The 24,809-nt window shown below is 42.6% G+C and overlaps 1 protein-coding gene across 2 annotated transcripts in view; it reads left to right on the forward strand.

Moving 5' to 3' along the window:
• LOC103910467 (NLR family CARD domain-containing protein 3) overlaps window positions 1-21,950 on the forward strand; it is a 55,602-nt gene extending 33,652 nt beyond the window's left edge. For both annotated transcript variants that reach the window (XM_088650015.1, XM_088650016.1), the window contains 5 exons: window positions 850-2,683; window positions 3,175-3,348; window positions 14,148-14,321; window positions 18,562-18,608; window positions 20,285-21,950. In XM_088650015.1, coding sequence (XP_088506141.1) covers window positions 850-2,683; window positions 3,175-3,348; window positions 14,148-14,321; window positions 18,562-18,608; window positions 20,285-20,814 — 2,759 coding nt within the window. In that variant the 3' untranslated portion in view covers window positions 20,815-21,950. The remainder of the gene's footprint in view (window positions 1-849; window positions 2,684-3,174; window positions 3,349-14,147; window positions 14,322-18,561; window positions 18,609-20,284) is intronic.
• Window positions 21,951-24,809: the final 2,859 nt, after the last annotated feature.

The raw sequence follows: 24,809 nt of genomic DNA on the forward strand, positions 1-24,809 counted from the left end.
CAACCACACTGGAGGCACTGCTGGGATCTGAGTGTTAAACAGTTTGTGCAATGTGTGTCCAGCGGTCTGTATGCACTGAATGTATATGTGCACTAACAGTTTATTCAATGAGTAGCTGCTTTGGAATTGCTTTGGAAGTCAACCCATCAACGAAGCTGGTATGCTAGCATTTTGTTTTCCTTTTTTGTTGTGAAAAGTAAAGTACCTGAAGCTGGTGAACTAGAGGGAAATCACCTACGGCCCGCGTCTATGTAGAGCAACGTCAATCAGCTCCCTTTTGTTGTGGAAACCGCACATAATCTCGGGCGACGGCTAAACCCACTATCTCAGCCAAAACGTCTCTCCAAAACGCTTTTAACAGCGGTCACTCTTCGCTGGATACGGTCACCGCCGGCACACTTGTGCAGCCACTGGCTCTTTGGTGTTTACACTTTGTGGCTTTCAACCAGAGCCAAACTCATTCGACTACTCTGTTTGCAGTGCTCTTCCTCGTACCGTTCTTCCCACCTCCTCTTCCGCTCTTTTTTTCCCTCCCTTTTGTATCCGTCCTGCCCTTAATTAATCTTTAATCATTTTCCTCCAAGTGGTATGGATTTGAATCCTAATTGCCACAATGTATTGCACAGCTTCAGATGAACAGTCTTAAATTCAGCATTGGTTTGGAAAATTGTGATTGTCAATCATAATGCTAATGCATGTAAATGGGTGCCTGAATTTCATATTATCAACATTTATGTTTGTCTTCGTTCATCTAAATTTATTTATTTGAGTTATAGTTATTTTTTCATAAAGGGAAGCACAGGGCATAATCATGTATTATTTTATTGTTTTTTCCTCTTTCTTGTTAAGGTGCAGCTTCAGAGGACTGTAAAACTCCTCCCTTTAATTACACAAACATCAGCTATGAACTAAAGAAGAAATTAAAGGAGGAATATGAGCAGATATTGCTTGGTAATTCACAGACGGGTCACCAGAAATATCTGGATGATATTTACACTGATCTATATATGGTGGAAAACAAGACTGGAGGAAGAGAGAATGACCATGAGGTGATACAGATGGAGTTTAACCACAACCAACAGAAAGCCAAAGATAAACCGCTCAAGTGTAATGACATGTTTAAAGTTCAGCCTGACACAGGTCGACAAAACAAAAGAGTGCTGACACTGGGGATCGCAGGAGTGGGAAAGACTGTCTCTGTCAACAAATTCATCCTTGACTGGGCTGACGGAAAAGACAATCAGGAAATAGTATTCATATTTCCACTGCCATTCCGTAGACTGAATCTGATTAAAGAAGAAAAGTACAGTCTTATAGGTCTGCTTAACAAGTACTTCCTTAGTAGACCAGGAGGACGACTGAGCTATCTTCCTGAAGAACAAGGTAAGGTCATGTTCATCTTTGATGGACTGGATGAATATCGCTTTGAATTAAACTTTAAAGAGGAGGATGGATTTACAGATGTTGATAAGGAGATGACAGTGAGTAAGATAGTAACACACCTCTTAAAGAGACAGCTGCTGTGCTCTTCCCTCATCTGGATCACATCCAGACCAGCAGCAGCCAGTCTGATACCCCAAACCTACATTGATCAGGTCACAGAGGTGCGAGGATTCAATGATGAGCAGAAGGAGCAGTACTTCATCAAAAACAGCAGTCCTGAGGTTGCTGGAAACATCATCTGCCACATAAAGAAATCCAGGAGTCTGCATATCATGTGCCACATCCCCGTATTCAGCTGGATCTCTCTCACTGTTCTTCAGCCTCTGCTGGGTCAAGAGAGCAATGAAAAAACACCCACAACTCTCACAGAGATGTACACCAGCTACTTACTGTCTCAAAAGCAACAGATGAAAGAAAAATACAGAAATGATTCTGAACCTGAAGCCAATGCCTGGTCTTTTGATGACATTGTTCTAAAGCTTGGGAAACTGGCCTTTATACAGCTGCAGAAAGGAAAACTGATTTTCTACAAAACAGATCTGGAGAAGTGTGGGCTAGATGTCAAGGAAGGGTCTGTGTTCTCTGGATTATGTACTCGAATGTTTCAGGAGGAAAACCCCATTTCAGGGGAACAGGTTTACAGTTTTGTACATCTCAGCGTTCAGGAGTTCATTGCTGCTCTCTATGTGTTTTTCACTTATAAAAACAAGAAAGAAAATCTATTTCTTGATTCCTGGAAAAAGGAACTGACATGGAAACTCTCTGAAAAGACCCTGTTTAAACTGCATAAGGATGCAGTCGAGAAGACTTTACAAAGCAAGAATGGACACCTGGACCTTTTCCTTCGGTTCCTGCTGGGTCTCTCTCTGGAGTCTAATCAGAGTGACCAGAGTGGCCTGAAGAAGCTCCTGCCAGGACTGAAGTGCAAAACTGGGAACATCAAAGACACAACTGATTATATCAAAGAGAAAATAGAGGAGGAGAAATCAGCAGAGAGAACCATCAACCTCTTCCACTGTCTGAATGAACTGAAAGATGACTTTGTGGAGGAACTCCAGAAGAGTCTGAGCTCTGGAAATCTAACAGCACAGGATCTGTCCTCTGCTCAGTGGTCGGGTCTGGTGTTTGTGCTCCTGATGTCAGAAGAGACTCAAGAGAAGTTTGAACTGCAGAAATACAGAAGATCTGATGACGCACTGAAGAGACTGATACCAGTGGTCAAAAACACCAGAAGAGCACTGTAAGAGTTTTCTGTATACACTTATGCCCATTTCACACTTCGATTTGCAACACACCTTTAATCCATGAGTCATATGTGTGCAGTGCAGAAACAGCACAGACTATTTGTGCTTTCACATCAAATATGTATTACTGATCTCCTGCTGTATACAATATCTGTTCTCCTTATGTTAACTCTATTTTCAGACATTATTTCAATACTTTGATTATTTTTTACACAATACAATAATATAATCACTCATTTCTGCTAACACATTAAAATGTTTAAATATAGATAGTGTGCATTTCAAAACTGATAGCTCTGATCTGTTAACATGAGCTTGGAAAAGGGAAATAAAAATATAGTTTTTTTGTTGACGTTTTTATTAATTATAACCAATAATTAATTATCACACAAAAATGTGAATTGTTAGTGTTTAAATGTTTTTGTCTCTGCTCTGGATTACCCTTGCTAGATAAATGCAAAATCATTATTTCTGTTTTTCCTCACAGCCTACAGAGCTGTAATCTCACTGTTCAGTGCTGTAAGAGTTTGTCTTCAGCTCTACAATCCTCAAACTGTGTCCTGAGAGAGCTGGACCTGAGTAACAATGACCTGCAGGATTCAGGAGTGAAGCTTCTCTCTGATGGACTGAAGAGTCTAAACTGTAAACTGGAGACACTGAGGTAAAATAAAAAAAGATGACAAAAGGAACAAAAAAAAAAGGGAACAAAAGTCCAAAACAAAGTATGCTACCTAATATTAAGGATCTCTTACCTAAAACAAAAATAAAGTCCTGTAAATAAAACACTCCAGTTACTAAAGTAACCCTCGTTATCCGAAGGGGGAATGTCAATGCTATGTGGAAACTTCCACTATGGGTATTTAGTCAGAATCCAATCACCTGAAAGTGTACATAAACAGGCTAATGAAATGCCATTGAGTTGGCAGCATCAGCATGCATAGCTGGCGCTACTTACAAATCAATTTAGAATAAAAGTGCAGCGCATGCCAAGCTGAGGCGTTCTCTTATAACTGAAGAGACTTTCATGCCCAACAGGTAAGGGGCAATCATTGGGGCAAAGGAACATAGCATTTCTCTTTTCCCCCTCTCAGGGAACTAGGGTTCCCTTTCGGATGGGGAACTCCAATGCTATGTGGAAAAACCTTCCACTATGGGATTTCGTCAGAAACCAATCATCTGAAAGAGTATAAAATTGGGCCAATAAAATGCCAAATGAATTGGCAGCGTCAGCATGCACAGGTGGCATAAATGACAATCAGTCAAGGATATAAGACGTGGCTAGTGCAATGCTCGACATCCTTTTCGCTTTCAGAGCCTTTCACTAGCTTCTGAGAGAGTCTTTGAGGGTTCTCCTACCTGTGTCTAAAGAAAGAGATCGAGAAGCAGCTTCTCCCAGTCCAGAGCGCGTATACGCAGTGCCAGACGTTGAGCTGGGTTTCTCTCCCTTGCCTGGCGTTCTTTGGGTCCGGTCCTCCAAGAGTGGTTTGAATATAGGGAAAAAGTTTTCCTAAAAGAGCAACACGGTTCTGCAGCGCATCTTTTTCAAGACGTCGCTTCAACCGTGCGTTTCTGAATGCGGTGGTTTCCTATCCCCGGATGATGGGCACGAGCACAGCGTTTTATGTCTGGGGGTCCAGCATGTTAATACGGTGCTCGCGGGCAGTGCATGCCGTCTCTTTGATGTCATGTCTGCGGCGCAGTTAGAATCGCGGCTCGCTCTTGCAAAAGAGTGACCCACCCCAGTTGTCCCCTGCACTATGGTTGGCACTCGGGCAGATCTGAGGATTACAGTTGGAGTAAATCCGCCGCTTTCGGGCTGCAGACCTCTCGCTCCTACACGCGCTCCATCCAAACTTCAGGTGAGAGTAGCGCTCCCTCTTCGGATGGTCGCTCTCACACTTGATGACACCGAGGATCAGATGTCCATCGCTGCATAGGAGGATGGCTTGATGGCCGTGCTCTACCCGGCTGCTTCGGCCGTGGGCCTGGTGATAGTTTATCCCCCAGCCCCGCAACCGGACCGACTAGATGGGTGTTATGTGGAGGATTCAAAGCCTTCCGTCCCCTTCTTCCCAGATGTGCACAGTAAGCTCACGCAGTTTTGAGGGTACTTTTTTCTGCCAGATCTCCATACGCGTCCATCCTCACCATCCTTAGAGGGTGGGCTGTCAAAGTCTGATGAGGATTCGAACCCGCTCCTCCCTCCGGGTTGATGAGCGCGGTGTCGAATCTAGAAGCAAACTTTGTGGCCGTGCTTCCCCAGGCTGCTTCGGACTGGACCGTGTGGCCGGACCGACTAGAGGGGTGTAAAAACCTTTCTTCCTGGATGCGCACAGTGGGCTTACGCTTTGTGCTGCGTGCGCCTCTACCCTTATCTTGCATGCTATGGCCACCTACCAGCGCTATCAAGCGCAGGCGCTGGCTCCGACCCAGGAATGGGCATGAGCCCCGCACCCTGGGAAGGACGATGGCCACTTTAGTGGCCAGAAACGCCACCTCAGGCTAAATCTGGTGATGTGTGTGATGTTGACAAAGTTTGCTTTCTTAATTCACCCATATCCCGGGCTGGCCTGTTCGGTGACACCGTCAGTGAACTTGCCCAGGAGTTCACGCCGGTGATGGAGCAGTCGGAGGCGATAGGTTATAATCTATCAGCGGGATCGTAAGATCGCTCCGTCCCACTCAGCCATCCACGGAGCTTTTTGCTCCGCTGCCCCGCCTGTGTCTCCGGCCAAGCGGCTGCGCCAAGCATCTCGCAGGCAGCCAGCGCCCCCCGCCCCAGGGAGCTGCTAAGTTTGGTAAACGTACCGCGAAGCATAGACAGGCCATCCGGAGAGGAGGGAATTTGCTCTTTCCCCACTGGAGGGTGGGGCTCTTCATTTAACGGCGCAAAAAAAGGGGGAAAAAAGCCATCAAATCTTTAAAGAGCTTTTTCCTCTTCCCTGGATGTGACAGCCTGAACACTGCCAGTTTGGGACGCCATGCTCTCCAGCTCACTGGATCGGTGCATTTCGCCAATGGCTCACAGAGCGCGACAGAACAGTCTCCTTTCTCTCCCTCTCGCAGCCCCTCCTCCGGAGTTTGGGTGCGAGACCAGAGCAAGTTTCTTGCTTCTCGCTCTCCCGTGGGACCCCAGCACTCCCAGGGCCAGCCCACCCACTCCACGCTGCCTCACCGCTGGCATGTCAGCAATTGTGTGGGCAGGTTCACTTGCGGGGGCTCTGCCTGCCTGGTTAGCGCGGGCCAGCCCGTCGCAATAGCTCATCCATACGATCAGACTCAGCTATATGATACAGCTCGCGAAATGGCTTCCCAAGTTCACGGGCGTGTATTTCACCAGGCTCAGTCCTGCGTCCACCCCTGTCTTGCGAGTGGAGATTGCTGTTCTCCTGGCGAAGGATGCAATCGAGCCGGCCCCTCCAACCGAGATGGAAAGCGGGTTTTACAGCCTGTAGTTCATTATGCCCAAAAAAGAGCGATGAGTTACGGCCAGTCCTAGATCTGCACGGTTTGAACCACTGCCGTCACAGGGTGCGCTTCGAAATGCTTACGCAGAAGCGCATCAACCGATGCATTCGTCCTCAGGATTGGTTTGCAGCAATAGCTCTGACGGACGCGTATCTGCATGTCTCCATACTTCCATGCCACCGGCAGTTTCTGAGAAACTCCCCCTCCCCCTCGGCCTGCGGGCATCCGCATGCTCAATTCTCTCGACATTTGGATAATTTTAGCCCACTCTCAGGGACAATTGACTATGCACAGAGACAATGTGCTCCGGCACCTCCACCTGTTGGGGTTTCAGATCAACCGAGGAAAGAGCTGGCTCGCCCCCATGCAGAGCCGCTCCTTTCTCGGGTTGGAGCTGGACTCGATCACCATAAAGGCGTGCCTCTCACGAGAGCGCGCTGAGCAAGTGCTGGACTGTCTGAGAGAGTTTGACAGAAAAATGTGGTCCCCCTGAAATCTTTTCAGAGGCTCCTGGGGCATATGGCATCCGTGGCTGCGACCTCACCGCTGGTATTGCTCCATAAGAGACCACCACGGCATTGGCTTCACGATCGGGTCCCCAGACACGCATGGCACGCAGGCACATACCGAGTGACTCCACTCCGCTGTGTCGCCGTGCCCTCACCCCCTGGAGGGACCCCTCTTTCCTACGGGCCAGAGTGCCCCTGGGCTAGGCGTCCAGGCATGTTGTCGCTGTGACAGATGCTTCCAGTACGGGTCGGGGGGCCGTGTGTTGCGGGCAAGCTGCTGCAGACCTGCAGAAAGGAACCCAGCAGCATTGGCATATCAACTGCCTAGAGCTGTTGACAGTGTTTTTCACTCTGCACCGCTTTTTACTGGCGCTGAGGGGACAACACGTGCTGGTCAGGAAGGACAGCATGGCGACGGAAGCATATATCAACTGTATGGGGGATATGCGCTCCCGCCGCATGTCTCAGCTCGCTCGTCGTCTGCTCCTCCGGATCACACATGGCCGAAGTCGCTGCGTGCTGTTTACATGCCGGGCGAAGCCCAACCACGCGGCCGATTGGCTCTCATGGCAGCTCCTTGCCCTGGGAGAATGGCGACTCCACCCCGAGTCTGTTCAGCTGTCATGGGCACTGCCCCACAGATGACCTCGGAGCACGCGCAAACTTGCATTTTCCCCATTGAGCCTGATTGCGCAGTTACTGTGCAAACCCAGGGAGGATGAGGAGCAGGTCTTGTTAGTTGCACCTCTCTGGCCCAACCGGACTTGGATTTTTTAACTCTTCCTCCTCGCGACGGCCCCCCCTGGCGGGTCCCTTTGAGAAAGCACCTACTCTCTCAAGGACAGGGCACCATCAGGCACCCTCGTCCAGATCTGTGGAACCTCCACGTGTGGTCCATAGATGCGAAGACTTAGGTAACCTACTGATGGCGGTGGTTAATACAGTCACTCATGCTAGAGCACCCTCTACGAGGCATGCCTACGCCCTAAAGTGGAGTCTATTCACTGAGTGGTGCACTTCTCGCTAAGAAGACACCCGATCTTGCCAGATTAGTGTTGTGCTTTCTTTCCTTCAGGATAGGCTTGAGCGAAGGCTGTCGCCCTCCACACTGAAGGTCTACGTGGGCGCTATTTCCGCTCATCATGATGCGTAGATGGCGGCACCATGGAAAGGCATAACCTCATCATCCGGTTCCTCAGCGGTGCGAGGTGTATGGTTCCACCCCACCCCCCTCTCATGCCCTTTTGGGACCTCGCGATAGTGCTATGAGCCAACGTGAGAAGCCCTTTGAGCCACTAGATTCAGTATCCTTGAGATTTCTGTCCTTGAAGACAGCTCTGCTGGTCGCGTTGGCATCGGTTAAGAGGGTCGGGGACCTGGAGGCACTTTTGGTCAGTGACTCGTGCCTAGAATTTGTATGGCTAAAAAAAGCTATGTGGCTAAGGTTCCTACCACACTGTTTTAGGATCAGGTAGTGAGCCTGCAAGCGCTGCCCGCGGAGGCAGACCCAGCCCTTTCATTATTGTGTTATTCGCGCTTTGCGAACCTATGTGGAACGCACTCAGAGCTTTAGATCCTCTGACCAGCTCTTTGTTACGGTGGTCGCCAGAAGGGATGTGCCGTATCTAAACAGAGGTTGGCCCACTGGAGAGTAAATGCCATCTCCCTCGCTTATCTGAGCCAGGGTGAGCCGTGTCCACCAGGGGTGAGAGCGCACTCCACACGGTGCATCGCATCCTCTTGGGCGTTAGCACGCGGCGCCTCTCTGACAGACATTTGCAGAGCTGCGGGCTGGGCAACACCTAATACATTTGCTAGGTTTTACAATCTGCGAAAGGAGACGGTTTCCTCAAGGGTATTAGATAACCCTTGGTGATTGATGAAACAATTTGGTTGGTATGTTGAAACACGCTTGCTGTGACATTTTCCCTAACACGAAGGTACGTGCGCTTTTTCAGTTCAGTTCCCCGTTCGGTGAACCCTACAGAGTTCCTCCGAGGTCCCCAGCATCTGACTCAGCGGAGAAGTCAGACGTTGGCCCATTACGTTGTTGGCATGCCCGCTGGTCAGCCCGCGTTCTGGGTATAGGTGCCTGCTATGCGTGATCCCCTGCAGGTGATCCCATATGCTCACTCAACCACGGTTTACTCTCCCCTGTGTTAGGGTGGGCTCGTGTCTTCCCTCCCCGCTAACCATCCTCTTATGTACCCCTCCCCCGTTCCGGGGCTGGGCCACAGGCTGTCACCAGGTCCCCCCTCCTTGGGTAGCAGGTAAACTCCGCAGCGTCCTCCCTATCGGGACTGAACACTTTCCCAACGTACAGTTGTATTAAAAGCCTTTTTTCTGGATTATTTTCGACTCCCTGAAAAATATAGCTAAACCTGAACAGGTAAGTAAGGGCCAGGGGACACGTTGGAAGACTGCATCTCGCTGCGTTGTAGGTGCGCTCGCTCTACTGCGTGGCACACCCTTCGCCAGTGACGCGTTAAGGTGCTTTCATTGTGGCGTTTTCCATAGACTTCCCCATAGTGGAAGTATTGGAGTTCCCCATCGGAAGGGGAACGCTACGGTTACGGAAGTAACCCTCGTTCCCCGAGGAGGGGAACGAAAATGCTATGTACCTTTGCCACAACGATCGTCCTTTAGCTGTTGAGCGTGAAAGTCTCCTCAGCTCAAAAGGATGTCGAGCATTGCACTAGCCGCGTCTTATATACTTGACTGATTGTCATTGACGCCAGCTGTGCATGCTGACGCTGCCAATTCATTTAGCATTTCATTGGCTTGATTTTATACTTTTTTCAGATGATTGGTTTCTGACGAAAACCCATAGTGGAAGGTTTTTCCACATAGCATTTCCGTTTCTCTCCTCGGGGAACGAGGGTTACTTCAGTAACCGTAGCGTTACTTTAGTAACCAGAGGATTGCCCTTTGGGAGGGGAACTTCAATACTATGTGGAAACTTCCACTATGGGGAAATGTATGGAATATGACAATGATTGAACCTTACTTTGCCCCCTGTGAGAGGTTATGCCAAGCCAAGAGCATGAGTGCACCTGCATCAACGGAGGTGCGGTCTTCCAACATGTTTCCTGGCCCTTGTTTATCATACTTCAACAGAAGTGTTACAGACTTAGATATAATAGTGTGATTTAGAAATGGAAGTGTGAGAGAAGGGAGACCGTCCTCCGACACATTGTGAACCACTGGAGAAGTACACAGAAAAAAATGCTCTTTCTTTGAGGGTTTAATGGCATTTTTTAAAGTGCTGTTGGATGATGAACCCGGCCCCCATGGGGAAAGAGCAAGTTTTCTCTTCTCTCTTCTCTATATGGCCCGTGTCAGGGGCACTTTGCGGTCTGTTCACCAGACTTAGTTGCGCCCTGGGGCAGAGAGCGCTGGTTGGGTTCAAGGTGCTCGGTGCTGCTTCTCACCGAGGACATCCGCCTCCGAAAAGCAGTGGATGTGGATGGTGTGGTGGGGGGAAGCGGTCTTACATCCCCGTCGATAGATGACGCAGCCCATCACATCCAACTTCACCGCTGTGAATTCCAGGGTGAATTTACCGATTGTGATGCCGAACAGGCCAGCCTGGGATATAGTCCTTTCCAGGGCATACACAGCAGACTTGTGATCTGTAGAGCACAGTCTGGTGTGGTGCGTGGCTAGTGTAACAAGCCTGGGTCGGAACCACCCTCATGCAGATGGGCCAGCACTTGGTAGCGCTGGAAGGTGGCCATAGCATGCAGGGTGAAGGTAGCCCAGCCCGTGGCTGTGTGGGCTCTGGCTTCACGGGAGGCAGATAACCTGCAATGGCACTCTCAATCTGGGGAATCAAATCGTACCTCCTGGCTGCTCCACCATCATGGGTGGAGAGGGCGGAAGCACACACAGATCAGGCAGAGAAAGGTGCCCTCCAAATCTTCATGAGCCCACTGTGCACTTCCAGGAAGGAAGGGATGGGAGGCTAGAAGATCTTGCACCTCCTTCACATACACCTTTCTAGTCGGTCCAGCAGTGGGGTTAGGGGATATACCATCTCAAGGCCCACGGCCGAAGCAGCCTCTTCAGGCTGACGACAGGAAAGCACGGTCATCATGTCTGCACTTGATACCCCAGTGGGAGGGAGCGGGTTTGAATCTTTTATCAGACAATGACAGCCCGTCCTCAGATGCAGAGATGGACATTTGAGCCTCTGCGTCATGAAGTGAGAGGGCGACCATCCAAGGATGGAGCGCTTCTCTCACTCGATGCTTGGATGGAGCGCGTGGAGGAGTGAGAGGTCCGCAAGCCCGAGGGCGGCGGATATACTCCCACTGTAACCCTCAGATCTGCCTGAGTGCCCACTGTGGAGCGGGGGACAACTGGGGTTGGTGACTCTTTTACAAGAGAAAGCCGCATGCTGGACCCCAGACATAAAACGCAGTGCTCGTGCCTATGATCCAGGGACAGAAAACCACTGTATTCAGAAACGGACAGTTGGAGCAACCTCGTGAAAAAGATGGCTGTGGTGCTCTTTTAGAAAAGTTGCAACAATACATACCGGTCTGGGGGACCGGACCGAGCCCATAGAATGCTAGGCAAGGGAGAAATCCAGCTTGACCGTCTGTTGCCACGTATCACACACTCTGGACAGGGAGAAGCAGCCCGCTTTCTCCTTTTCTCTCTGTTGTAACAGTCAGAGAAAACCCTTATCGACTCTCTCAGAAGCTTCATTAAGGCTAATGAAGCTTCTAAAAAAAGAATGCCTCCGAATTGCACACGCTACACTTATATTTCTAAATTGATTGTAAGTAGTGCGAGCTGTGCATGCTGACGCTGCCAACTCATTGGCTTTTCAATAGCCTGTTTATGTACTCTTTCAGATGATTGGATTCTGACGAAATACCCATAGTGGAAGTTTCCACATAGCATTGAAGTTCCCCTTCCGAAGGGGAACAACAGTTCTATCCTCCTTATCTCTCCTTTAAACATGAGAAAAAGTGGCAAAAGAAAAGGGCCTTTCCATTATTTCATTCAGCAGTAAATAAACATTCAGCCACAGCTAATACATAATACCATCCTATTACTGTATTTAACAGAGTAGCTCACCAGATGACTTTGAGAAAGGGTTTCGGACAGAAAGATATCACTGCCACACAGAGTACTTGAAAGAAACAGGAAAGAACTTGATGAACAGCGCCAACAACTTGCTTTTATAATTGGCGCCGCCCCTCTAACAGTTGCACCTGATTTCGGCTCATGTGGAGAGAAAGAGACAGATAGACAGAGACAGACAGAGGATACAACACACAAAAACAATACACACCAGCATTGTCAAAATAAGTTACTCAATATATAACAACCAGCTATAATATTTCTCTTAAGTGTCTGTGCACTCACTTCAAATAATCAAACTATGAACTGAAATTTATCATTTTGAATGAAATCTGGCCCAAACAAAGTTCTTTTGTAAGTTTGTTAGGGCATTTCAAAACAGCTTTGACCTGCAACTCATTCCCTCCTGATTAATTTCTCATTGCCCGGTTGTCATTGTGTCATTGGCTTAGTTATGTCATTTCAAATGCAAATCCTTGCTTTATGACAACTTGACAACAACAAATACATCATAATGTGTGTGTGTAGTTGTAATGATGACTTGACAACAAAAAATACATCACGACATGTTTGTGTAATAGTAATGACAACTTGACATTAGCAAGCAAACATAACTTCAGGAATCCGCCATTAACGTGATTGTCTAGTGGACATTATTGTTGTGTCATAAATTGTATAACAGCGACATTATAATGTAATTAATGTCATTAAACATTTATGATGCTGTTCTTCATTTATTTGACAGCATACTGACAGCTTAAATGACAAATTTAGTTTGTTCCACTAAAAGAAATGATCATAATAAAGTTCATGACACAATTCTAATGGCTTCATGACAATCATGTTTATGACAGATTTATGAAGTTGGCTTGTGTAACGGAGCAAAGAAGTATGTTAAATTAATGCCTAAATGGGGACAGCGCCCTCTAGAGTGTGCGTGCTGTAATAAGCGTGTGGAGTAGAGACCGCCCACAGCAGAGTTAATGAAGCATTGCTGTGGGTAAGTCGCACGTTCCTCAATGGTGGAAAATGAAGTTTTATAAGAGTTAAAAGCTGTCGCAGTCAAATAATGTTCATAAAGGGTTCAGGTGCGAGTGAAATAGTTTATTTGGCAAAGTCAAAATAACTACTGTGAAAAAGTGTGGTGCTAGGACTAGGAGATAACAGGGCAGGAATCAGACAGGAGAACGGGGTCCAGTGGTCTCTCCACACAGTCCTGAGTACAGACAAACACACACGAGCACACTTAACGAACTGACAAAGAAACATACAAAATGTCGCCCAGATTTAGGCACAATAATGAGCCTCAGCTGGGAAGCTAATCGAACCAACTGAATGCAGTCATAGCACGTGACCATAACAAATACACGTGGACAAAAAAAACAAAACAAACCCACGTGACCAAACAGACACTCCGAAAAAGCGAACAAACCTGCAACCGTGACAAAAGCACATAAACATTAGCTTTAATGTGAATGTTTCAGTGAATATGTTGTGACACTGTTGAGTTGTGTTTAGCGTCGAGTGTGTCGCTCAATCTTAAGTTATGACGTGTTTATATAACAAGGCCTGATTGCAATCAATTTGTGTGCTGTCTTGTGTTTTATATAAAAGTGGTCATTTTCTTTATGAACCTGCAACTATTTTCACGTGCTGTCTGTCTACATTGTACAGGAATGTTGTTAAATGTTAATTAATTGGAATTCTTCTTATTATTATTCAAAACGAGTTGCTAAAAGTCTCCACTAGGTGGGGACGTTTCCTTTCTTTTGGAGTTGAATTGTATTGCTCTGTGTTACTCAGTGATTGTACATTGAGTATTGATTGTGATTCATTGATTTGTCATTTATAATTCAAAGTGTGTTATGCTTTACATACTCGGACTGTTAAAATTTACACTATACGATCACAAAGTCAAAAATAATTTTTTGACAAATAAAAAATATATAAAACTTAACGAGGCATTGCTGTGGAAGTGGTAATTTTCATTATGAACCAGCAATTTACACGCGTTGTCTGTCTCCATTGTACAATGTGCAGTAAAAAGAGAGCCCAGGCAAGACCGTCACACTTGGCAATGTCAAGTTACACACACAGAGGTCTCAAACAATGTCATCTCTGCATTTATAATGGCATAACTGAGCTAATGAGACTTAATGACAATAGTCTAAAGCATTCATAACATCTCATCCATATTCATGACATATTACAGCATGATTATAAAGCTGTCGTAACAGTCTTATGAACACTCCTTTAAGTAAAGTGTTTCCGCTTTTGCTTTTGTGACTGAAACTAGAGCAAATATCAGCTTCTGCACAGGTGACTGTGTGTTAGTGACGTCTGGCTGTCAGACTAATGTGACGTGGACTGTTTGTGTGTGTGTTTGTAGATTGTCTGGCTGTATGGTGACAGAGGAAGGCTGTGGTTTTCTGTCTTCAGCTCTGACTTCAAACCCCTCACACCTGAGAGAGCTGGATCTGAGCTACAATCATCCAGGAGATTCAGGAGTCAAGCTGCTCTCTGAACAACTGAAGGATCCAAACTACACACTGGACAAACTCAAGTATGTGGAGCATATACATGTTTTTTTTTGGGGTGATTTCTGCGTTGAGATAGATAGCCAATAATCAGGTCTATATTTCTAGAATCTGGAGACGGTTTTAGATATTAACCCCTATGTACTGTTGGGTCATTTTCATCCACTCTGGGGTAATTTTGAGTCTTAGTTTGACTTTCTCTGTGTTTCAGCTAGCGGAATGATTTTTGGTGATCAATCTTATTTTGACACACATTTTGAGAAAATGCTTTAAAAATACAGAAAAACTCAACAATGCACTCTGGGCAGATTTACTAGCCTTTTATTGTGTTGGAGATGAACACGTTCACTAAATTAAAGTGCTGTAAAAATGTGTCAGAATTTATTTTTATTTTTTATTTTTTTTTTGTGTAAATCAGTTATTCAACGTCAGTCTTGAACTACTGAAGAGTTTTTAGAAAATTAAAGGATTTTAACTCTTTAATTGGCAAATTCAGAAATGATGTCACTGATTTGGTGAAAAAGACACACAAAATGACGTATATCAGTATAAATAGTAATTGTGGACTGGATTTATTTGAGCTTTTATGAGTGTTGGACATGTAAAAAATTAGTAACAACACTGGCTTTAATGGGTCCGTGTAACACTTTGCAGTACTTTGTTCAATTCACACCGTCAAAATTTAACAAATGAAAAATGCATCTCAAACTTTCATTTTCCATTTTTTCTGAGTACTTCAACAACGCATAATTGTCACTCTGTTTAATTTTCGATTCTACAAGTTTGGGTTGTTGCATTTGAATCTGATGTCAGAGCATAACTTAAATAATGACACATTATTGTGATTTTTCATTTTTCTTTTCTGCGCTCACAATCAGGCCGTACCATTACCGCCGGAGGGGTCTGGACTTCTGGATTAGCGCTCAAACTAGCAGATACCGTAGTAAAATAACACAATGTCATGTTATTTTTGAGATTCACGCTTTTGCATTGATTTTGTGTGTAATCTCCTCACGAGGATACTGAATTCATGCTGTTAGTGTAAATCCAGCATAAGGCCAGTCACCAGCAGAAAAAGAATCAATCTGACGATGAAATATAATGACATTTCTAATCTGTCACTCATACACACATAACATGTAGCAGGGTTTCCGCGGAGTCTTAAAAAGTATTAAAAGTTGATCAATTTAGAGAAAATTAAGGGCCTAAAAGTACTATATATATGCAATTTTGCAAGGCATTATTACATTTTGTATAATTTTCAATTATGTAATGTATTGTTGTATGGGAGTGCCTCAACTTAATCTGCGAATATTGAGATGTATTTTATAAAATAGATAAAATCCTGCTGTGTTTCACTGTTTAGTTTACTGCAGTAACCAAGGCAACAGCGTTATTTCTTCTGGTCTACGGGCGCCCCTGCTGGAAGACAGTCAATTAACATTTTTATTCAGTATGAATATTCAGTTTAGGTGAAGGTGTGTTTTATATGACATTATTTCACAAAAACAGATTTTTTTTTTTACATCATAATTTCTGACTATATTTATCAGCTGGTATACTATGCATATTATAATTTTTAATAAGGGGTTTTAAATGACCTAAGTCAAGTAAAAGTGAAATGTTAGCATATTAAATAAAATTACCTAACAGTAAAATTGTGGCTAGTGAAAATGCAGAGTGGCTAGTAACTTTGGAAAACTACTAGCCACAGTGGCTGGTAAGCAAAAAAGTTAACGTTGAGCCTGTTATTAAAAACAATTCATAACATTATATTATACCCATATTATGTAGTGCACACTCAAGTTTGTCTTAAATCATTCTCTTCTTGTGCTTGATCCATAATTAATTCATTTTCCTTTGACTTTGACACCACAGCAGAATGAACCGCCAACTATTCCAGCAAATGTTTTACGCAGTGGATGCCCTTCCAGCCGCAAACCAGTATTGGGAAACACCCATACATGATCCATAATCCACTTTATTTTATTTTTAACATAGAGGCAGACACACAATCAGATTGAGTAAAACTTAATACAGTCACATAAAACAGATTGTACAGTATATTAACAATAACGCACGTGCATGTATAGGGCTCAACGATAGGTCTCTGCACGGCCCTGATAGCAATAAAAAACTAGAATGTCCCAAAACAAGAACAAACCTCTCTCTCTCCCTCTCTGTTTGACAGTAGCTCCCAAATCACATACTTATGCACTATTCTACGCCATTTTGTAGTATAAATAGTGTAAGTAGTGTGTTCACACTGTAAACTCAAAAAATATTAAGTGCACTTTAATTACCCGGATGATGCACTCATTCAGCCGCTAAAATGAAGTGTGTAATGTTGGACACTTCACTCAACGACCGCAGGTTTGCCTATGTAGCGGAAGGGGTGGAGCTTTCGGACGCACATGTTGAATAACTTTATTTATTTGGGATGGTGAAAGCAAAATTCTCCTATGAGAGTGATTATAGCGCCTACCGATGGTGACTGCGGCAATACTCACGGCAGGTATCATTTGATAATTCGGTCGTTTATTTCACCGATTTGGCAAACGTCAAACGTCATCAGGGAAACTGTTTGAATTTCCGCTTAGTAAAAAAACATTAGTGTGCCATTTGGGACGACACTACATATATATACTATCCTGTTGAGTGTGTAAGTGCATAAGTACAAGTGCATAAGTGTATAGTGTGCCATTTGGGACGCAGCTAGTGTAAATTCTGCAGACGTGAGGACCCCTCAATGTAACACTACAGTCTGCATTTAAAAAATAGATTTGTGTAACTTAAGGCCAAAATCCGCTTCTTCTTTTAATGTGTGCTCATGCATTTACAGTAACTGTGATCTTTTTACTTTAAAAAGCCACACTTACACACTCCTCTGCATACATGCTTGAGATAGATTACATTATTTAAAACTTCACTTAACTGGATATGTTCTTTTAATCTTCCTGCATGGTTATAAGCAAGCTGCCTACCCACTCCTGACCTATCCTCTTTTCCGGTATGTTTAGTTAGTGTTAAAGACTTTGACCCTCCAGGAATCACCCAATATGCAATTAATTGCTATTATATACACAATTAACACTGATTAGCACTGTCGCCTCACACCGAGATTTTAAAAGGGACTAAGCCAAAAAGAAAATGGATGAATGAATGATGACATTAAATAAGTAAGTAATATTTGACTAGATATTTTTCAAGACACTTCTATACAGCTTAAAGAGACATTTAAAGGCTTAACTAGGTTAATTAGGGTAACTAGGCAGGTTAGGGTAATTAGGCAAGTTATTGTATAACGATGGCTTGTTCTGTTGATTATCAAAAATATATATATATATATATATAGCTTAACAGAGCTAATAATATTGACCTTAAAATGTTTTTTTTTAATTAAAAATTCCTTTTATTCTAGCCAAAATAAAACAAATTAGACTTTCTCCAGAAGAAAAAATATTGTTAGACATACTGTGAACATTTCCTTGCTCTGTTAAACATCATTTGGGAAATATTTGAATAAGAAAAAAAAAATCAAAGGGGGTTGAATAACATTTTATATATATATATTATATTTATATAGCACCTCCTGGTGCTCCGGTTTATATATATATATATATATATATATATATATATATATATATATATATATATACCGGAGCACCAGGAGTAAACCCATGGCAACATGGGGAGAACATGCAAACTCCACGCAGAAACGCCAACTGACCCAGCCGATGCTATGATAATAATTAATGACTAATGAAATAGCTATATGCTAATGAATAATAAAATAACTATATGCTAATGCTTAATGAATAATGAAATAACTATATGCTAATGATTAAGGATATAACTATATGCTAATGATTAATGAAATAGCTATACGCTAATGATTAATGAATACTGAAATAATTATATGTTAATCATTAAAGATATAACTATATGCTAATGAATAATGAAATAACTATATGCTAATGAATGATGAAATAGCTATATGCTAATGATTAATGAAATAACTATAAGCTAATGAATAATTAAATAACTATGCTAATGATTATAAATAATGAAATAACTATATGGTAATGAATAATGTTTAATGAAATAACTATGATTAATACAATAACTATTTGCTAATGAATAATGAATAATAAAATACGTCATCAAGATGGCGCCGAGCATGTGTGTGTGTGTGTGTGTATGTGTGTGTGTGTTATAAGCTGATGTTTGATTACTGACTGAATGTCAATCTGTCTGTGTTTACAGTCTGGATCATGGAGGAAAGAAGAGGATTACAGCAGGACTGCACAAATGTAGGACCACACACACACTCTTTCTCTCTCTCTCACATACACACACTCTCACACACACTCTCTTACACAAGCTCTCTCTCTTTTTACACACACACACACTCTCACTCTTCCTTTCTCTCACACACACACACACACACACACACACTTACACTCACACTTGCACGCACACACACTCATACAAACACACGCACACACACTCACACATGCACACAGACAAACACTCTCCCTCTCTTTTTCTCTCTCTCTCTCACACACACACTCTTCCTCACAAACACACACTCACTCTCTCACACACACACACACACACACTCTTTCTTACAAACACACACATAAGCACATACACACACACTCTCTCTCTCACACAAGCTCTCTCTCTTTTTACACACACACACACTCTCTCTCTTCCTTTCTCTCACACACACACACACACACTTACACTTACACTTGCACGCACACACACTCATACAAACAAACACACGCACACACACTCACACATGCACACTCACGCATGCACACAGACACACACTCTCCCTCTCTCTCTCTCACACACACACACTCTTCCTCACAAACACACACACACACACACTCTCTCTCTCTCTCTCACACACACACACACACACACTCTCTTTCTTACAAACACACATAAGCTCATACACACACACACACTCTCTCTCTCTCTATCACACATACTTGCATGCATGCACGCTAGGGATGTAACTGTATTGTAAATACCGTCATACCGCAAAAGCAATTTTTTCCGATATTACCGTAGTCGCATGACTCGATAAAACTATAGGTCTTCTGAGAAAATTTGCTCAGGCGAATTAGCAAATTTTGATCATTTTGGAAAGGCATTTTCTATCCAAGACTAAAAAGGGCATGTGCACTGCACAGGTTGAGCCCTATGTGTGCACGTGCCTGCAAGTTGGGGAATACGACTAATAACAGTCATGGGGACTGCAGAATACAGCACACTGTTCAGATTGATGCAGACATTGACTTGTACCGCAAAGAGACCTCTATCTCACTCATGGCTTGTCCTCTCAAGTGGGGGAAAGACAATGCACAACGTTACCCACTGCTGTCAACCTGGGCCAAGTCATATCTCTTTCCCAGAAACCTCAGTCCCAAATGAGAGGGTTTTTTTCTGTTGCAGGGGACATTGTAAATGCCCAGAGATACCAGCTTTTACCAGATTATATTTATATGATAATTTTCCTTTAAACCCATCTCTATCTAAGTGAGTGAGTGATTGAATAAATGTTGAATGTGATGAGTTTTCAACAATACTAAATTGAAACTTTATTTTTTTTTTTTACATGGTTTAATATTTTTTTGTTATTAAAATTGAAGTTCCTGTTTCAAAGCTTACAGATAGATGGCTAATTTGTATGTCATTGACACTTTTTGCACTTTTTTGGGGTATTTTCATAAGTTTTGTTTTTCCTGTAAATGATTCAATAAATACCATACCGTGACATTCATACCGAGGTATTATCGTACCGTGAAATTCTGATACCGTTACATCCCTAATGCACGCACACAGTCTCTCTCACACACGCGCACACACACACTCTCTCTCTTTCTCACACACACTTACACACACACACACACACACACACACACACACACACACACACAGCTGTGGTTATAAATGTGTGTGTTCTTGTGTTCAGATTCCTGTTCCCTCACACTGGATCCAAACACAGCACACACTCGTCTCATTCTGTCTGAGGAGAACAGAGAGGTGAAGCGTGTGGAAGTGGATCAGCCGTATCCTGATCATCCAGACAGATTTGATGTTCATCCTCAGGTGTTGTGCAGAGAGAGTGTGTGTGGACGCTGTTACTGGGAGATTGACTGGAGTGGAGATAATCATAGTGTGTTTATATCAGTGTCATATAAGAGCATCTGGAGGAAGGGAGCAGGTGTTGAGTGTCTGTTTGGATGTACTGCTCAGTCCTGGAGTTTGCTCTGCTCTCCCTCCAAATTCTCATTCAGACACAATAACACATGGACTGATCTCCCAGTAGAGCGGCTCAGCAGTACAATAGGAGTGTTTGTGGATCACAGTGCAGGAACTCTGATCTTCTACAACATCTGTAGAGACACAATGAGCCTCATCCACTCAGTCCAGACCACATTCACTGAGCCGCTTTGGCCTGGGTTTGCTGTTTATACTGGGTCATCAGTGAAACTGAGCTGAAGACTGACGAGATTTACACAGGATCCTCTGCAGGAGCAGTCAGCAGTGTGTGTGTGTGTGCGTGCGCATGTGTTTACTGTTGTGTGTGTGTGTGAGAGAGAGAGAGTTTGTGTATGTGTGTCTGTGTGTTAGAGAGTGTGTGTGTGTGAGAGTGTGTGTCTATGTAAGAGAGAGAGAGAGAGAGAGTGTGTTTGTGTGTGTGTGTGTGTGTGTGTGTGTGTGTGTGTGTGTGTGTGTGTGAAAAAGAGAGTGTGAGAGAGTGTTTGTGTGTGACAGTGTGTGTTTGTGTGTGTGTGTGAGAAAGAGAGAGTGTGTGTGTGTGTGTGTGAATTGTAACTCAGCAGATGTAACAGCAGCTCTCTTTTCTCCACATTCCAGATAGTGTCCTTATAACACACTGTTGTTGATCAAAGGTTTCAGCATCATTTCTGCTCTTGTAATACTTCAGATCTGTTGTAATTCTGGACCTAAGGAATGCTTTAAAACTCTAAATCTCTAGAGCGTGTTCATCGTCTGTTCTGTTTCTTCTTGTGATAAGTAGAGCAAGTTTTGCTGGAGCAACTCAACAGTGAATGAGCCGCCATTTCAGTTTGTGTTTCTGACTGTAGCCAGCTCCAGAATAAACTTACATTGAGTCAAATTCTGTCCACATTTCAGGAAAACTCTGCTCAACATATCAAACTATTGTGTCTAGCGTCTACACTCCAGATAGCCATGATGATCCACAGTCTCTCCATGTCCACAGAAGAGACACTCGTCATGGACACTAGAGTGAACAACACATATGAAGCGTTCACTGCCACAATCCCCTGCAGAATCATCCATTGTAAATCCCCAACACGTTTGGTCAATGGTGCTTTATACAAAACTCTCCACACCGCTTTTCCCCTACAGCATCATCACATATCCATTCCTTCTGTTCATTTGCCTTCGTCTTCTCTCTGATCCCTAATAATCATCAGAATATTAGACGTGTGTTTGGACATGATGTGCTCTCTTCAACAAGCAGCTGTTCTTTTCATTCTGCAGGCTGTTTGCTCTGGTAGTCAGATATGTGTAAGTTGGTCTATAATAAAAAGCAGAGTTCTTCTGCAGTCGGGTGATGTGCTCCATCAGGCACAGTCATCTCAATAGTATACTGTAGTGTGCTGTGCCGCAGTGTTCAGATCTTGTAATGTGCGCACGTTAAGGATTTGAGATCATATAAGGGTCATTCCTGGCATTGGCTAATATTCCAGCTTGAGCAAACTCATGTTTAAAAGTGAATTGATAATATTGGTAAATAGCCTACATAATGAGGCACAATTGAAACATTCACAACATCATCTTTTCCCACCTCAAGCATTAAAGCCTTTATATTATTTTCTCTTTTATTCTTATTTGGACAGCCATAATTCTCAACCCCGTAACGGACTAAACGGAGTTTAATAATAGGATTTCACAAAGCTTTTGCTGTAAAACCAACATTTCCCTGTTGCTCATATGTCCCTCCAACCAGTTTAATGGCTAAAATATCACATTTCTGAAGAGTTTTAGATTCAGATGTGATTTAAGTTACAATTATACAACTTATGCATTCTTTTCTCTCTTCATTTCTCTAAAATAGCTTTAACTTTAGATGTCTTACCCAAACCACATGTTCACAATGTTAGGCCTTAACATGGCGGTTGGTACTCAGCAAGAAGTTTTTCTATATTTAACCATTTTTCTTAAATGTGAATGTCACTGGGTCGAGAATACAGTGACGGGGTTGAAGACCATAACAGGGTTGATGAGACACTTTAATTTCACATTTAATTTGTTTTAATTCTTTTGCAATTAAATCTAAGACTAAACCAAAACACTTATTTATATTAATAAAACATTTAGCAAAGGCATTAATCACACTGAGATGACCTTAAACCTCATTAACCCAAACTACAGTCAGAATTCAGAAAAGTGAAGTGCTGCAGGTAACTGGAGCGTTAGTAACCTTTGTAAATGCTGATAAAGGCCTATGTTACCAAATATATTGCTGAACAGAACCTACAGTAAACAGGAGCAACAGGTAAATCGTCACCTTAGAATTAGAAGGTTCTATCTGCGTTCTGAATGATTTTGAGATATTGAGCTTCAAAGTTTTTGCATTCTATATAGCAAACAACATGTGTGTAACAGTTCTCTTTTTCATACATTAACATGACAGAGACCTTAAGGGTTCTCTAAATGCAAATGATCAAAGTTCTCTTACATTTGCAAATTGGAGTAAATAAACCATGGTAAATGCAGATAGAACCTTCTCATTCTGAAAAGTCATTTTCCACTTGGAATTATAAGGTTCTATCTGCCAGATCATTCATTGAAGCATTACTTATCAAGAAATACAATAAAAAAAAAACTGTATACAAAGCAAATTCATTGGTGTTAAATTTCAAGTGTTGTGGTAATTCAGAGTAAAGTGTTAAAATTCTAGAGTTAGATAAAGGTAAAATAAACCTCTCAGCGTTAGAAGCTGATTTGCCTCCTTGTCATACAGAGTAACATGTATCTACCTTTGTAGAAAACCCCTGTTTTTGAGAAACTAATCAGAGTGTCTGATCTCGCCATACACCCTCATTCACCTGGCCCTTAAATTAGTCAATTAGTTTAGTCCACTAGACAGAGTGAATGACCACAAATAAGTGAATTCAGACACCTGCTGTTAACAAGCACAATCACTGAAGGAATAAGAAATAGAGCGGAGGAACTATAATGTCAATTTGTATGCAAAAACCGGAAGCGAGTTAGCATTTTAGCACTAGTTCCCTCGTCCCAAAGTCAATGGGTTTTTTCAATGGGATTTCAGTAAAATCGCTTAAATAAGGTTCGTGGGTAACTTAAACTTAAAATACTTTCACGTTTTACTCTATGACATAAAACACATCAGTTACAGCACACTCTTGACTTTTTTAATCGGTTACGCTTCTTTAAAAAGACGGTTGCTATCAAGTTGCTAAATGGGACTACAGGCGCTGTCGGAGACATTATACGTCATTGAGCTGACGTAGCCCACCGCTTTTACAGCTCGCAATCTTGTGTGGTTTTAGTTATTGTGGATTCGATTTATTATACATTTAGCATTTTCTACTAGTATTTCCCCTATTTAAGTATTTAATAAGTGTTTTCAATTTAATTCGGATTTCATATAATTTTTCTAATTGTGGAGTAACAGTTTATTTTTTTAATAATTTGTTGACAATGGTTTTTTGCTTTGCCCCTAAATGCAAACACAAGTCTTCGGATGGAAGATGTTCATTTTACCGCTTTCCGAAGGATACACATCAACGAAGACTGTGGGTTCGTATCATAAGGTAAACTAATAATTATAAGATTTACTGTTAAACATGTCAATTGTTTTATTGTCGAAAGTAGTACATTGTATGCATTGTGCATAAAATCACGCGAAGGTTACCGTTAAATGTTTAGGTAAATGTTTACAAGAAGCTGTAGCTGAAAGATAAAATAACAACTTATACAGTAGCCTTAAAAAATAATAGATAAAATGTTGTATGCAAAACTTGCGTACCTCTGGTACATTAAAATTATATATATATATATATATATATATATATATATATATATATATATATATATATATATATATATATATATATATGTATGTATATATATATGAATATGTATTATTAAAATATGGTTGTTATATATATATATATGTGTGTGTGTGTGTGTGTGTGTATTATTAATATATGTTTGTTCCTTTAAAACTTATATTAGATATTATTAAATACTATTATAATGTTGTTTGGAATTAGATTTTTTCAGGATTCATTGTAAATTAATCTATAGTTAAGCTATAGTTTTGTAATTTATAGCAGTTTTTGCATGCAAAATTTGTCTTATATGAAACTAATATTGCATATTTTATATTTTCCTCTAGACGAGCAGACAGGAAGCCCGGTGCCCATTCCCGGATCTGCAGTTGCCATTTTCCTTTAGGAAAAAAAAGGTCCCAGTGT

Source organism: Danio rerio, chromosome 4, assembly GCF_052040795.2.
Source record: "Danio rerio strain M-AB ecotype USA chromosome 4, GRCz13ab, whole genome shotgun sequence".
NCBI lineage: Eukaryota > Metazoa > Chordata > Actinopteri > Cypriniformes > Danionidae > Danio > Danio rerio.